The sequence below is a fragment of the Bos javanicus genome, chromosome 9 (assembly GCF_032452875.1).
Source record: "Bos javanicus breed banteng chromosome 9, ARS-OSU_banteng_1.0, whole genome shotgun sequence".
NCBI classification, from domain to species: Eukaryota; Metazoa; Chordata; class Mammalia; order Artiodactyla; family Bovidae; genus Bos; species Bos javanicus.
In genome coordinates this window covers 82,028,791-82,045,250 of record NC_083876.1, presented here as the reverse complement: position 1 = coordinate 82,045,250, position 16,460 = coordinate 82,028,791, and the positions used below count along the sequence as shown (strand labels likewise).

The 16,460-nt window shown below is 38.3% G+C and overlaps 1 protein-coding gene across 13 annotated transcripts in view; it reads right to left on the bottom strand.

Annotated features, from left to right (window-relative positions):
- UTRN (utrophin) overlaps positions 1-16,460 on the bottom strand; it is a 555,367-nt gene that overhangs the window by 127,130 nt on the left and 411,777 nt on the right. For all 13 annotated transcript variants that reach the window (XM_061428217.1, XM_061428218.1, XM_061428216.1 and 10 more), the window contains one exon: positions 4,338-4,467. In XM_061428217.1, coding sequence (XP_061284201.1) covers positions 4,338-4,467 — 130 coding nt within the window. The remainder of the gene's footprint in view (positions 1-4,337; positions 4,468-16,460) is intronic.

Below are 16,460 nucleotides of genomic sequence, written 5' to 3'. Positions count from 1 at the left end.
AGTTAAATTAAGTAGTTCCCTATCACTCAAGGGAAGGAAACTATTGACAAAGTTGTGAACTTTGTTAAATTTCTATAATTATTCAGATAATTTTAAGTTCAAGTAAAAATTATATTGACTGAATAACATTACACAGGCAGAATGAGTAATTCTGGGAAGCTGAGTGGTCCAGATGGCTATATTTCATTCATTTAGCCCTATTTTTGTATGGTTGCCATTTTGGAAGGAAATTTACTAAAATATAGAATAAACTCCTATGCCTTCTCTTAACTGATTTATACTCTATCTTCAAAAATAAACAAACCACAGCTCATTGCTTCAGCTTTTCTTTTATTGTAAAAATCCCCAAAGACTACTCTAGTTTGTTTTATTTTAGAATTCTCATGTATCCTTTTTATAATTTTCTTTCTCCTCATTGCTGTCAGACTGCCAGACATCATTTCTCACTGCCACCCTTCCCCCTGCCGTATCATTTCCATCTTGCTACATACCCATAATTCACTGGAAAACAAGGGAAACTAGTTACAACAGTGGCTAAAGGAAGAGTTAATACCTCTGCGAGAGTGGCTTTTCTACAATCTTCACTATATTTTCGACATAATACTGTCTTGGCTGCTCAGATAATTTCTCACACTTTTTCAGATTCTCAACAAATAGGAGAGGTCACTAAGCAAGGGCAGGGCTGAGCTTCAGACACAGATATTAGTATATAGTCAGAGAGGCGACTAGGTACCAGGGAGCAAGGAGAAGAGCTGGAGAGGAATGGGTTCAGGGTGACACACAGCCTCAGTGAGTGGGACAGAATGAGCAAGGGCTGGGTAGGCAAAGGAAGAAGGAGTTGGAGATCAGGCAGAAGAGACCAATAGGCAGAAAAAAAATAGAATGGACAACGAAATCGTTACCTGCAGACCATCATGAGAAGTTGGTGTTAAATGACATTAGTTTGGAGCAGAGAGAGGAATGAGATGCTACTAAACAGAAAAATGAAGTGAAAGTGTTAGTTGCTCAGTTGAGTCTGATTCTTTGCAACCCCAAGGACTGTAGTCTGCCAGGGTCTTCTGTTCATGGAATTCTTCAGGCAAGAATACTGGAGTGGGTTGCCATTTCCTTCTCTAGGGGATCTTCCCAATCCAGGAATTAAACCTGGTTCCCCTTCATTGCAGGCAGATTCTTTACTGTCTGAGCCACCAGGGAAACTGAGGCCAAATCACTGTGCAGCTTTGCATGACAGGTAAAGGAGTTCAGATCCTATTGCAGAGGCTACTAGAGGTTTTAAACCAGGGTAGCAAATGCTAGCTCTGTGTTTTAAATACATCATGGTAGCATCTACCTTGATGCAGGGATACCAATTAAGAAAGTATTGCAACAGTCCTAGGAAAAGATGGTAAGGACCTGAAATAGGGCAATTAATGTTAGTAGTGATTTTTAGTGTTTAAAATATACATACTTGAAAGTTGTTAGGAGACTAGATCTTGAAAGTTCTCATCACAAGGGAAGAAGTTGGAACTATGTGAGATGTTAGATGTTCCTAGTCTTATGTGGTGATCATTTAACAATATATACAAATATTAACTCATTATGTTGTACATCTTAAACTTGTACAATGTTATGTAAATTATATGTCAATAAAACTGGGGGGAAAAAAGAAAATTTTTAGCAGAGCGTACCTGATAAGATTCTTGGTCAACAACTGATTATTTGGTTGAAATAATTAGCTTGCTTGTTTTTTTAACAGCATTTATTAAATGCTGCCTGAGAGCAACTCATCCAGTGTTACTCAGTAAGAAAATGAAACTCAATAAACTATCATAAAATGCACATATACACATATGCCACTATGAGACAGTAATTGATAATAGAAAAAAAGAAGCTAGGAGAAAAGGTTTCAGGAGAGAAAAGTCATGGGGAGAAGTATTTTCTGAAATAGTTGTTCAAAAGTAAAGAAACGGATTCACCTTGGTGTGTCCTTTGGTACATTACACATAGCATACTCAATAAATGCTTATTAAATAGAACCCCCCCAAAAATCATACATAGGTTCTCTCAGCTCTATTTCCTTTAACACTGAGTACTTTGAGTAGCATCAAAAAAGATAACTAATGTTCAAACACTCTCTGTTTCTGGCAGCAGAGGTTCATAAGTCACAGTAAACAACAAAGTATAAAAGCTATTATGGGTAATTTTCTTTCATTTACTTTTAACAACAGGTAAAATCAGCCAACATTATACAAAATAATATCAGGAAAGGAGAAAGCATGGGAATGACTAATTGTAAAAAAAAATATATATCATAAAGTTACACTGACATGACTTTTTTTTCTTGCCTCCCAATATAGTATATGAAAATGGACCTTAAAAATTCCCAATATAAGGGCTCAAAAAGCAGTATGTTTTTACCCTTTGAATTGACTAATCACTGAGGAAGAAAATTGATAGCAAAGTGAAACTCAAGTGATGTAACACTTTTCTACTGCTATGAAGTAACTGATTATAAAAATTTTTCCTCTATTCTCTGAAAAGTATTGGGGAAACAAGGAGATGAGGCAGGCAGATTTAAGGTAGAGTTTAAATTGGATAAAGTAAGACAAGTGAACTTATTTTTCTTCCAAGCTTAAAAAAACAAGTGAACTAGCGCGTCTTCTTGCTGTATTTAAGTTGAAATGTGCTGTCCAACCGCCCAGGGCCTCTGTAATCTGCTCCAGCCAGCACGCACAAACTCCTCGCTCGTTCCTCCCGTGCAGGCACAGTCCCTGACCACCCTCCCTCCATCACCCCCTGCCCCTCTTCCTGAGCTCTGCTGACTTGCCCTGACACACAGCTGCTCTGCTCCTCATGCTGGGCTGCTGCTTCCAATAGTTTTATCCTAATTAATCACTTTAATCCACACCCAAGCGTGCTCAGTATCCAATCCACACCCAAGCGTGCTCAGCATCCAAGTCATTCAACCACCTACTATGTAGGTGTGTGCATACATTATGTCTGTGTGTGTATATGATACGCATATAATTTCATCTATAACAGAGTACCCAGAAGGCATAGTCCTCCAAAGATAGAAATAACCATCATGAACGATTTGCAGACTGTGAGAGGTGGAGACTCAACAATGATTTAGGTCCCCGGGTAGGCTGACTGGAAAAACAGTGATCCTGCCAGGAGAGAGTAGTAAAGCAAAGCTGCAAGAGATGATAAGCATGCTGTGTGTGTCTCTGTATGTATACACACACACACACACACACACACACACACTCCCCCAAAGGGTCAAGAAAAGTGGTATGATCCTGATGGGAAATTTATTCCCATTGAAGTAGAGCTTCCCTGACAAAGGCTGAGAAGGAAAATGGCTACTTTCCAAATGTCTGATCCGGTTCCAACTACAGTCAAAGCATTTTCCAACACTACATCCCTTACAAGTAACAAATGCTCATGAATTACACCTCTGGACACAGCATGAGAAATCGTTCAGGTCTGCTTTTACTATGGAAAATGAATGATGAGAAAATATTCTGAATGGCATGTTTATTTTTTAAAATGCATCAGAATGCTTTTATGCCAAAAGTGAAAAATCAAAATGAAGATATATGTTGGCCCCCAAGTTCATCTCTTAAATCTACTATGTAATTTATTACTAGTTGCTAGTAAGGTAGATACCATTTCAGTTTTAAGCCAAAGTACATAAACAATATAAGTTGTTAGCATCTAAATTAAATAAATTCTGTGGTCTGCTTATAAAAGAAAGGCATTTTAGTGTCTTATTTAAATTTGTAATCTTGAAAAAGAGAAGTTAAAAAACATTACTTTATAGATATTTAAATAATTTATATGTTTACTCATATCCTAAATATCATTCTTCTATATATAATTATTTATCATATAGTTTAAATGTAAGAAATGTAACTATTTATTTCTTAAAGAAATTATTTGTAGTTACAGACAATTTTAATAAATTAATTTGTCTAGTTAATTCCCTTTTAAAATAATGATACTGAATATACAGTCATTTCATTTTTTAATTTAAGAATCTAGATATTTATTAATGACAAATTTGACTAAAGTAATAGTTAGAAGAAAAAATTTAATACTAGGCCCTGATATTCTGTAAGGAATTTAAAAATATCAGGTCCTCAGTTCAGTTCAGTTCTGTCGCTCAGTCATGTCTGACTCTTTGCAACCCCATGAATTACAGCACGCCAGGCCTCCCTGTCCATCACCAACTCCCGGAGTTCACTCAAACTCCTGTCCATCGAGTCCTTAATGCTGCAAAAAAATTCTCTAGTCGATTTTGGTGTTTTGTTCTCCTCATATATATTTTTATGACATACTAAAGAAACCAGTCTCACCTGTTTTTGATTGTAGGTTTCTTCTTGGTTCTTCAGGGGCCTCAATTGGCTGATCAGCCAGGAAAACTCGAGCTTGGTCTATAGCATTCAGGACAGAATACTCTTTCTCCTTTAACTCACGTCTCAGTGCCTTTGCAAAGAGAAGGAAAAGTTGAATTTGTAACCCAATGTGTTCACCAAGTCATGGAATATCTTCAGTTAGACCCCTTCTGTTCACACTTGTCAAGGCAATGGCTAATCACCAGCATATAAGCAAGGTTAAAAAATGAAAATGTAAATTCTACACATTGGAATGATGAAACATGAATAAAAGCAAAAAGATGATTCCTGTAGAACTAACATGAAAAAACCCACCAAAATCCCCTAAATTTACAATATTCACCTGAGGGAAATTGCTAGAGTATATCTGAACTTACACAAAATGTACTTGAGAGTTACCAGATTGCTAAAATATAAGAGCCTGGTCTAAGATACTTTTCTCTTATGAGACTGACTGACCAAAAAGACCACATCCAATGATACAGAAAGAGGCAATTTCACAAGTAGTAATGAGATCCTCAGAAGTGTTTTACATCCTTTGGAATATATTAAGAAAAAAAAAAATTCAGAGACAGAAACAAATTAAAGTACATGAAATCAAAACTAAACCAAAGAGAACACATAAAAGACAATCTCCAATTATCTTAAAATATATTCTATCTCTCATGCTGAGGCAATTACAATTTTTCCCTTGTGACATTTTTCATACAAATCTACGAGTCTCGCCAACAGTGTATCTATAGTATTTTGGCTGTTCTCAGTAGGGTTGAACTTTCACCTCTGCCCCTATAAATGTTTGGTGATTAAGACTAATTGACTAGGGTTTAAAAACAACAAAACTCATCCAGTGTCTACTGAAAGATAAAAGAAGACTTTCTCATGTGCTATTTCAATACTGTAGCTAGATCAAAATTATTGTTATCCTGTTAAATTATGTACCTAAACACCTACTGGCTCTAATATTTTGCTTTTAATACAGTTCCTTGGCAATGCATTATGAAAACTCAACATTTTATTTTCTAAAATATTACCCTCTAAACTGTATGTTACAATCAACCAAATCCTCTGAACCTAAGTATTTTTAACAGCATTTGATATACTGGGATGACAGGGTATTTGGAGGCCATATCCTCATCATCCACAGTAAATAAAAACCAAAAATTCTAAATATCTAGAAGGAGAAGGAAATGGCAACCCACTCCAGTATTCTTGCCTGGAGAATCCCAGAGACAAAGGAGCCTGGTGGGCTGCTGTCTATGGGGTCGCAGAGAGTCGGACACAACTGAAGCGACTTAGCAGCAACAGCAGAAATATCAGAATAATCTTATGTAAAAAAACCTGAACCTGAGCACCAGAAAAACACTGGTAATGAAGTTGAAAGAGACCATCACAGGTGGGGAGGTGTGAGAAGAGCAGGCCAGGAGTAGAGAGAAATGGAGTTGACAGTGTTGGTTTTTGTGATAAGCACTGTAAATATTATTTGACTTATAAATTGTATAAGCATAAACTGTATACAATTATTACTTTGATAAAAATTTCAAATTAAAGGAATAAAAGTACAAAACAACAATAACAAAAATACCAGCCCATAATTTGTTGTTGTTGTTTAGTAGCTAAGTCCTATGCAACTCTTTTGCAACCGCACGGACTACAGCCTGCCAGGCTCCTCTGCCCACGGGATTTCCCAGGCACAGGGTGTTGGCAGGGAATGTCTCCTGAACTCCTTGGATGCACCAAGGAAGGGAAGTAGAGGAGGCAAGTGTGGGCAGGTGGGAACCATAAAAATATGGGGTTCAAGCTCTAATGCCAACTCACCACTCAAATATCCTAGGGAACAGCATACATTCCACATCTTTTCATACTCTATTTTGCAAATTTAATTTTGTTATTCAATTTGTTCTATTCCAATTATATTTAATTGCATGTCAGAAATGAGTTTAACTTTCAACAGCACTATACATATAATCATTCTACCACCCTTTACCTCTCAATTAGACATAAAAGAAAACCAGCATTTCCTAACCACCTGGTGCACGTTAATGATAAGATAATTAGACTCCAACAGAGTTGTTTTGTACACAGAGCTACAAAGTGGCATTCAGCTTTAGGTTCTAATATCACATGACATATGAACTATCTTAAATGAGCATAACAGTATCTAATTGGAATTTCTTCTTTTTTAATGACTTTATATTTTCATTCAAAACAATTCTGTTCTCAGACAATAACAAGTATTAGCAAGGATGTGAAGAAGTTGGAACCTTCATAAACTGATGCTGGAATGCTTAAAATAGTGCATCGACTTTGAAAAACAATTTGGAAATCCCTAAAAATGTTAAACACAGTTACCTTTTGATCCAGTAATACGACTCCTGGATATATACCTAAGAGAACTGAAAGCATATGTCCCCATAAAAACTCACACATGAAAACTCATGGCAATGTTATTCATAATAGCCAAAATGTGGTCACAACCAAAACATCCATCAAGTGGTGAATGGATAAACAAAATGCTATATATCCATATAATAACATCTCATTAGGCAACAGAAATGAATGAAATAGTGATACATGTTACAACATGGATGAGTCTTGAAAACATTACACGAAGTGAAAAAAGACAGACACAAAAGCCCATTACTATGAAATGCCCAAATAGGTAAGTGTATATATAGAATAGATTGGTGGCAGCTTAGGACTTCAAGGTTGAGGCAAGAATGGGTGAGTTAACCGCTCATGGGCATCAGGTTTCTTGGGGCAGGAGGTAACAAAAATGTCCTAAATAGATAGTGATGATGACTTACAACTCTGAATATACTAACAGCCACTGACCATCTGGTCCCATCACTTCATGGCAAATAGATGGAGATAAAACTGATATATAGATCAGTCTTATGGACTCTGTGGGAGAGGGAGAGGGTGGGGAGATTTGGGAGAATGGCATTGAAACATGCATAATATCATGTATGAAACGAGTCGCCAGTCCAGGTTCGATGCACGATAATGGATGCTTGGGGCTGGTGCACTGGGATGACCCAGAGGGAGGGTATGGGGAGGGAGGAGGGAGGAGGGTTCAGGATGGGGAACACAGGTATACCTGTGATGGATTCATTTCGATATTTGGCAAACTAATACAATATTGTAAAGTTTAAAAATAAAATAAAATTAAAAAAAAAAAAACAAACAGAAACAGTGGCAGATTCTATTTTCTTGGGCTCCAAAATCACTGTGAATGGTGACTACAGCCATGAAACTAAAAGACACTTGCTCCTTGAAAGAAAAATTATGACAAACCCAGACAGGGTATTAAAAAGCAGAGACATTACTTTGCTGACAATGGTCCATATAGTCAAAGGTATGATCTTTTTAGCAGTCATATACAGATGCAAGGGTTGGACTAGAAAGAAGTCTGAGCACTGAAGAACTGATGCTCTCCAACTGTGGTGCTGGAGAAGACTCTTGAGAATTCCTTGGACAACAAGGAGATCAAACCAGTCAATCCTAAAAGAAATCAACCCTGAATACTCACTGGAATGACTGATAACTCATTAGAAAAGACCTTAATGCTGGGAAAGATTAAGGGCAGGAGGAGAAGGGTATGACAGAGAATGAGATGGCTGTATGACATCACCAACTCAATAGACATGAGTTTGAGCAAACTCTGGGAGATAGTGAAGGACAGGGAAGCCTACCATGCTGAAGTTCATGGGGTCACAAAGGGTCAGAAACAACTTAGCAGCTGAACAACAACTAAATTGCTCACTTTAATGGAGTGAATTTTAATGCTATGTGAATAATGTCTCAAAGTTATTAAAATAAAATAATCATGTTCTTTCCCCCAAAATAGTCCCCTAGGTAATCTCTTTATTTATGAACCTCCATTCCCACCCATCTGCAAGGTAATTGCTCATCCTGTATATTAAGTATGTTCCCACCTCAGCATTTCCAGGGACAGCTCATCCTCATATATCTCTCCCCTCCATTGTGTCTCTCCCCTCCATTATACTGTTATTTCTTCCAGGTGAGGCTCACCTCTTAATTATTCAAAATTCTCAGTGCCTGTTTAGATATATACAGAATATATATATGTATGTATGTGTGTGTGTGTGCACATGCACACTTAGTTGCTCAGTCATGTCCAACTATTTGTGACCTCATAGCCCAACATGCTATTCTGTCTATGGGAATTCCCCAGGCAAGAATACTAGAGCGGGTTGCCATGCCCTCCTTCAGGGAATCTTCTCAACCCAGGGATCAAACCCAGGTCTCCTATATTGCAGGCAGATTATTTACCATCTAAGCCACCAGGGAAGCCCAAGAATACTGGAGTGGGTAGCCTATCCCTTCTCCAGGGGAACTTCCCAACCCAGGAATCGAACCGGGGTCTCCTGCATTGCAGGTGGATTCTTTACCGGCTGAGCTATCAGGGAAGCCTATATGTATATATATATATATATATATATATCTATCTATCTATCTATATATCTCCTATATATTATATAGATAAAATACTTTATTAAAATTTAATGGGGTAAATAGCATACTTAATATATTATTGGGCTTTCCTTGTGGCTCAACTGGTAAAGAATAAGCCTGCAATGCAGGAGACCTGGGTTTGATCCCTGGGTTGGGAAGATCCTCTGGAGAAGGTAAAGGCTACCCACTCCAGTATTCTGGCCTGGAGAATTCCATGGACTGTATAGTCCATGGGGTCGCAAAGAGTCAGACACGACTGAGTGACTTTCAATTCACATATATCCTATATAAATACACATATAAATATACATATATATATATATATATATATATATCCATTTATTTCCCCAACAAATGCTTGGGGAACAATGAATAAAAGAAGGCATGATTTCAGAATTAAATTCTAAATTCTGACAAAGTAAAATACACCAGAGCCCCCAGACTCTGACTATCCTAAAATGGAATAATTACTGGATTCCAGTTAGCTCTGGATTATTTGAATGATCTGCTTTGAAAATTACTGGTAAATAATTTTGGATGCAAAGTTAATTTTCTGTTATCATTTAATAAGTAGATACATAATCTAGTAACTCAGTGATTAAGTAGTATTTCGATTTGCTGTTGGTCATTGTTTTATTAATAACAAATATCCTTTTCTCTCTCTAACCAAAGAACTTATCTCACTGAAAGAAGTGATATAAGCTTACTTCATCTTGCTTATTTTTTCCGCATCCTAATTCATGAGGCAAATGCATAGGGTAACAGTTCCAAAACTGATGCAGTCATTAGGTAGAAAGTAGCACCTGTTATTACTATCATATCAAATTCATCTAAACGGACTGACTTAAAAAAATGACAACTTATTTGTCATGAGTCTATGGATTGCTAATTTGACCAGCTCTTCTGCTGCTGTCATAGAGAATTGCTCGTGAGGCTGTAAACATCTGGGGCTTGAATGGGATTGGAAGTCCAAGACGGTCTCACTCACATGTCTGGAATTACTGCTGGCTATTGGCTAGAACACCATGGTTTCCCTCTATGTGATCTCTAACTGCCCAATAGGCTGGACCAGGCTTCTTCAACAGAATGATTGGTGTCCCCAGAGGGCAGAATGAAAACTGCAAGATCTTTCAAGGTATTAGCTTTAGAACAGCTCTGTCCAACAAAACTTTCTACAATGATGAAAATGTTCTAAAACTATGCAGGCCAATAAGGCAACACTAGTCATGTATGGCTATTTGGTATGCCCTTGAAATATGACTGGTATAGTGGGGGAACTGAATTTTAAATTGTATTTAAAATCATATAACAGAATCTGGCTATGTTGCTGACTCAGGCTTGGCTATCAACCTAACAGTTCTCTGTGTCACAAAGCTTATGCATTTTCTATTCTAGTACATAGGCAGAAAGACCCTAATCCCCTCCCAGAAAAACATGTGTAAAATGAAGCTTGGGCTTAAAAGCAATAGACCACGATCAGATGTAATAAGAGGAAGATACGGAATAATTTCAAAAAATACAATTGAAATTATATTGTATGCTCCCTTCAGTCATGTCCAACTCTGTGTGACCCCATGGACGGCAGCCCATCAGGCTCACCCATCCCTAGGATTCTCCAGGCAAAAACACTGGAGTGAGTTGCCATTTCTTTCTCCAATGCATGAAAGTGAAAAGTGAAAGTCGCTCAGTCAATTTAAATTATACAATTGAAATTATATCATATGCTCCTGCTGCTGCTAAGTCCCTTCAGTCGTGTCTGACTCTGTGTGACCCCATGGACTGCAGCCTTCCAGGCTCCTCCATCCATAGGATTTTCCAGGCAAGAGAGACTCAGCTACCTCAAGTCAAAAATAAATGGAGGGCACAAGGACTGTCTCATGCCCATAAGAAAACATTCAACTTCTCTGCCATCCCAAGGTGGCATGGGAATGTACAACAGAATTTTCCAACAAACATTTCCACCAACATTAAAATTTCAAGACACATATTACATTCACATAGTCTACAAAGAAGGGCTTCCCTGATGGCTCAATGGTGAAGAATCCGCCTGCAATGCAGGAGCCACAGGAGACGCGGGTTCAAACCCTGGGTCAGGAAGATCTCCTGAAGGAGGAAATGACAATCCTTTCCAGTATTCTTGCCTGGAAAAAATTCTATGGACAGAGAAGCCTGGTGGGCTACAGTCCATGGGGTTGCAAAGAGTCGGACATGACTGAGCGACTTAGCACAAGCACAAATCTATAAAGAAATATGCCAGGCAACAAGAGAGGACAGCAGTTAACAAGCCCATGATCCAAACTCTTAAGGAACTTAGAGTCTGAAGAGAACACAGTGCAAGTGAGAACGTGTTGGTGCCACCAATCTTTAGAGATGTATACATGGGCACTGAGAAAACAAAGAGGAGCGGGGAGGCAGAGGCAGTTACAAGCAACCTTCTCAAAAATGTGTAAACTTTGTACTGAAAAAGAAATTGGAATCAGATTAAATGTAATTAGGGGAAAAGCAATTCAAGAAAACAGAATAAACCGGTAAGCTAATTTAGTCTCTCATTGTTTTCCTATTAGGTAGCTTCTGTATGCTCATTTAAACAAAATGAAGCCCCAGAACAACAGATGGATGAAGACCTGATGTGCATATCAGAATTTAACTACTAAAATCCCAGAGTTTTCATCTTCAGTAATTTCTATGAACCCAACACCCCTTCAGCGGAGCTCTTCTTTCCTCCCACTTCTCTTCAGTGGCTCCGGCTGTTTTCCCATGAGTGTCTGGCAGCTGAGTAAATCAATTGCTTCTTACTCAACTTTAAATGCCTAAAGAGAGATTCTCAATGATCCTTCTGAATGGTCGGGGAACATTTCTCCCCACCCGCTATTAGTTTGTGGGAAGGCACGGGATTAAGGGATAAGGTGGTATAAAGAAGTGACCCGTGTGGCTTAAGTTAGAGAGCCTCATGAATCAATCAGCTGCTCTTCATTTTCATCATGAAAGAGGCATCACTCACTGGGATGGCTGAATCACTGCCAAGGAAACAGCAGTTTTATCCGTTGTTTCTGGCCACTGACATGGACGAGGACAGGATCCTGCAAGCTCCTTAATATGAACACAGAGTCTGAGCGAACCTAGAGGGAGAAGGGAAATCCCGCCATCTTCCCTGTCCTCAACTGGAAACTTGGTCACACTAGACTGAGAAGAGGGACAAGAATGACAAACCTGTGGGTGTGAACTAAATCCTGGCATCATCCCCTCCTCTATAAACAACAACTCTCCCCCTCCTCTCTTTAATCTAAAGGCATTAATCACCCACACTGTCTGTATGTGTGTGCATGCTAAGTCGCTTCAGTTGTATCCGACTCTTTGTGACCCTGTGGACTGTAGCCCACCAGGCTCCTCTGTCCATGGAATTCTCCAGGCAAGAATACTGCAGTGGGTAGCCATTCCCTTCTCCAGGGGATCTTTCCAAACCAGGTATTGAACCCAGGTCTCCTGCATTGCAGGCGGACTCTTTATCATCTGAGCCACCAGGCCAATCTAAAGTCCTACCCATAAATCTCAGCTCTTCTCCAAGACTAAGGTTCTTTCTTCAACTTTTATTCACTATTATTTGTGGGGGAAGTACTAGTATTCTTGCCTTGAGAATTCCATGGGTGGAGGAGCCTGGGGGACTACAGTCCATAGGATTGCAGAGTCAGGCACAGCTGAGCGACTAACACACACACACACACACACACACACACAAGACTCTTATGTCACTTCAGATTCTTAGAAGGCAAACAATTGTAGTGTCTATTTGTGAACCACTTGTTCCAGAATAAAACAGCAATGTAAACCTCTGTGGTGGTAAAAATGGTTAGCCAGGTTACATCACTCATCCTAACTTGGTAGAAATATCAAATTTCTTCAACTGTTCAGTCCAACAAATGGAGACTTTTTTCCTGTCCTTCTAGAAGCAGCAAAGTCAAACAGAGCCACCAGTTTGTCCTCTTTCTTCTTTTTGGGAGAGAACTTAAGCCAGACATCCTAAAACAACTTTCTAAATTCCCATGCTGACACGGAACACCAGCATTTTAATTCTAACGATACAAGATATACAAGAAACGGGGACAAAAATGAGAAATTACAAGCAAGATTTCCATGAAACTCTACTTCCATGTGTTGGTGGAAGCAGAAAATTAGTTCAATCATTTGGATAGTAAGTTGGCAATCTATCAAGAGTCATTACTGTGATCATATTGTGTGAAACAAGAATTTCACCTTCGGGACTATATCCTAAGAAAATGATCCAGAAAGAGCTACAAACACAAAAGTTTTCATTATAACATTATTTATGATTTAACAAATGAAAGCAACTTAAATATCTAATACGTGGGAAATATTTAGATTCACGACTACAGCTACACTAGGGATCATTAAGGAAATAACCCTGAAAAATGATTGTGAAAATGACTGCATAGCAATGTGAAGAAATAGGTATGACATGTATCTCAGTGAAAAAGACAGGGAAAAAACTATGGAGCCGATTAAAACTGTGTGAAAGGTGAACATGCAAAAATAAAATAACCCAAAATGAAAATGGTTATATTACAGTAGTGAAATTATGGCTAATATTTTGCCCTTTATTTTATAAGATCTGTAATAAATTATTTTCAATTAAAAAATATGCTTTTAAGAAAAGACTGCCAAAAGGAATCAAGTTCATTTATAATGGAACAAATTACAATTTTTGAACAGCATTATTAAGAATTTCAAATGTGTTTTAGAAGCAAACTTTTCATATCTATAGTGATCATAAAACTTTTGAATTATGTTTTACATCAATGAGAATCTAGATTTACTTGTAAAATGCAATTCAGGACATCTCTGAAGCTAGAGTTACTTATAAAATTAATACATGACAACATAGTTACCAAATGAGAGACTCTACATGTTTATGCCACTCCCTATGATTGGTAGGGATCTTAACTCATCTAGCTTTTTTTTTCTTTCAATGTTTATAGCAACTTTATTCACAATTGTTTCAAATTGGAAAAAACTCAAATATCCTCCATCTACTGCAGAATGGGCAGAAAAATGGTATGTCAATATAATGGAACACTCAGTTCAGTTCAGTTCAGTTCAGTCGCTCAGTCGTGTCCGACTCTGCAACCTCATGAACTGCAGCACGCCAGGCCTCCCTGTCCATCACCAACTCCTGGAGTTCACTCAAACTCACGTCCATCGAGTCAGTGATGCCATCCAGCCATCTCATCCTTTGTCGTCCCCTTCTCCTCCTGCCCTCAATCCCTCCCAGCATCAGAGTCTTTTCCAATGAGTCAACTCTTCACATGAGGTGGCCAAAGTACTGGAGTTTCAGCTTTAGCATCATTCCTTCCAAAGAAATCCCAGGGCTGATCTCCTTCAGAATAGACTAGTTGGGTCTCCTTGCAGTCCATGAGACTCTCAAGAGTCTTCTCCAACACCACAGTTCAAAAGCATCAATTCTTCGGCGCTCAGCCTTCTTCACAGTCCAACTCTCACATCCATACATGACCACAGGAAAAACCATAGCCTTGACTAGACGCACCTTTGTTGGCAAAGTAATGTCTCTGCTTTTGAATATGCTATCTAGGTTGGTCATAACTTTCCTTCCAAGGAGTAAGCGTCTTTGAATTTCATGGCTGCACTCACCATCTGCACCATCTGCAGTGATTTTGGAGCCCAGAAAAATAAAGTCTGACACTGTTTCCACTGTTTCCCCATCTGTTTCCCATGAAGTGATGGGACCGGATGCCATGCTCTTCGTTTTCTGAATGTTGAGCTTTAAGCCAAGTTTTTCACTCTCCACTTTCACTTTCATCAAGAGGCTTTTTAGTTCCTCTTCACTTTCTGCCACTACTCAGCAATAAAGAGGAACAAAATCTTTTAAGAAAAATGTTTTTATAGCCATCAAGCTGTACGTTATATTCCCCAAATTTATTTATCTTATAACTAAAAGTCTGTATCTTTTGACTGTCTTCACCTGTTTCTACCAATCTCTTCTCTCACTTCTGACAGCCACCAATCTGTTCTCTTTTAAGGTGTCAAATTTCTACACAATAGTGAAGCTCAAGCACTGGGAGAATCTAGTGGTACTCAGCACAAGAGGGTAAAATAATAAGCTATATTTTAAAATCTACCTCAACAATCAAAGATATTCCAAATCCTTTCCCCTCATAAAAAAATCTTTCCCACTCTGTTTTGAATAATGTTGGCAGTATTAAGACAGGAAGAAGGTAACCTCTTAACTGACTACAATATTAAGGCATAAAGAAGTATAATGGTATTGATAAATTTTCTTACAACTTCAACCATGTTATTTCCAGCTCTTGAAGAAAGATTGTTGATTACATTTCTGTCAGCTATTACCTTTATTAAAGATTCACCTATATAAAGTAGAAATATCTTCAAAATGTATTTCTTTTTTGAAAAAAAAAAAAGGGATTATAGAGAGATAAAGAGGAAAAAGGAACATTCATAACAAAGGACCTTTATTTTGGGGCATTTTCATTCACTCTACATTCAACAAATATTGACTTAGCATCTAGAGTGCTAGAAGTAGACAAAGACACAATAGAAAATGAGTAATTGGGTGATTATAAATGCTATGGAAAAAGAGAAAAGCAGAAGAGAATTAGAGAGTTTAGGAGTATTGGGATGGGGATTACAATTCAAGTAGAGAAGTCTAAGTAGGCTTCATTAAGAAGGTGCTATAACATGAAAAGATGCTCAACATCACTCATTATCAGAGAAATGCAAATCAAAACCCCAATGAGGTACCATTTCACGCCAGTCAGAATGGCTGTGATCCAAAAGTCTATAAGCAATAAATGCTGGAGAGGGTGTGGAGAAAAGGGAACCCTCTTCCACTGTTGGTGGGAATGCAAACTAGTACAGCCACTATGGAGAACAGTGTGGAGATTCCTTAAAAAACTGGAAATAGAACTGCCATACGACCCAACAATCCCACTGCTGGGCATACACACCAGGAAACCAGAAGGGAAAGAGACACGTGTACCCCAATGTTCATTGCAGCATTGTTTATAACAGCCAGGACATGGAAGAAACCTAGATGTCCATCAGCAGATGAATGGATAAGAAAGCTGTGGTACATATACACAATGGAATATTACTCAGCCATTAAAAAGAATACATTTGAATCAGCTCTAATGAGCTAATTATACGGAGTGAAGTAAGCCAGAAAGAAAAACACCAATAAAGTATACTAATGCATATATATGGAATTTAGAAAGATGGTTAACAATAACCCTGTATGCGAGACAGCAAAAGAGACACAGATGTATAAAACAGTCTTTTGGACTCTGTGGCAGGCGGGGGGATGATTTGGGAGAATGGCATTGAAACATGTATAATATCATATAAGAAATGAATCGCCAGTCCAGGTTTGATGCAGGATACAGGATGCTTGGGGCTGGTGCACTGGGATGACCCAGAGGGTTGGTATGGGGAGGGAGGTGGGAGGGGGTTCAGGATTGGGAACACGTGTACACTCGTGGCAGATTCATGTTGATGTATGGCAAAGCCAATACAATATTGTAAAGTAGTTAGCCTCTAATTAAAATAATTGAAAAAACA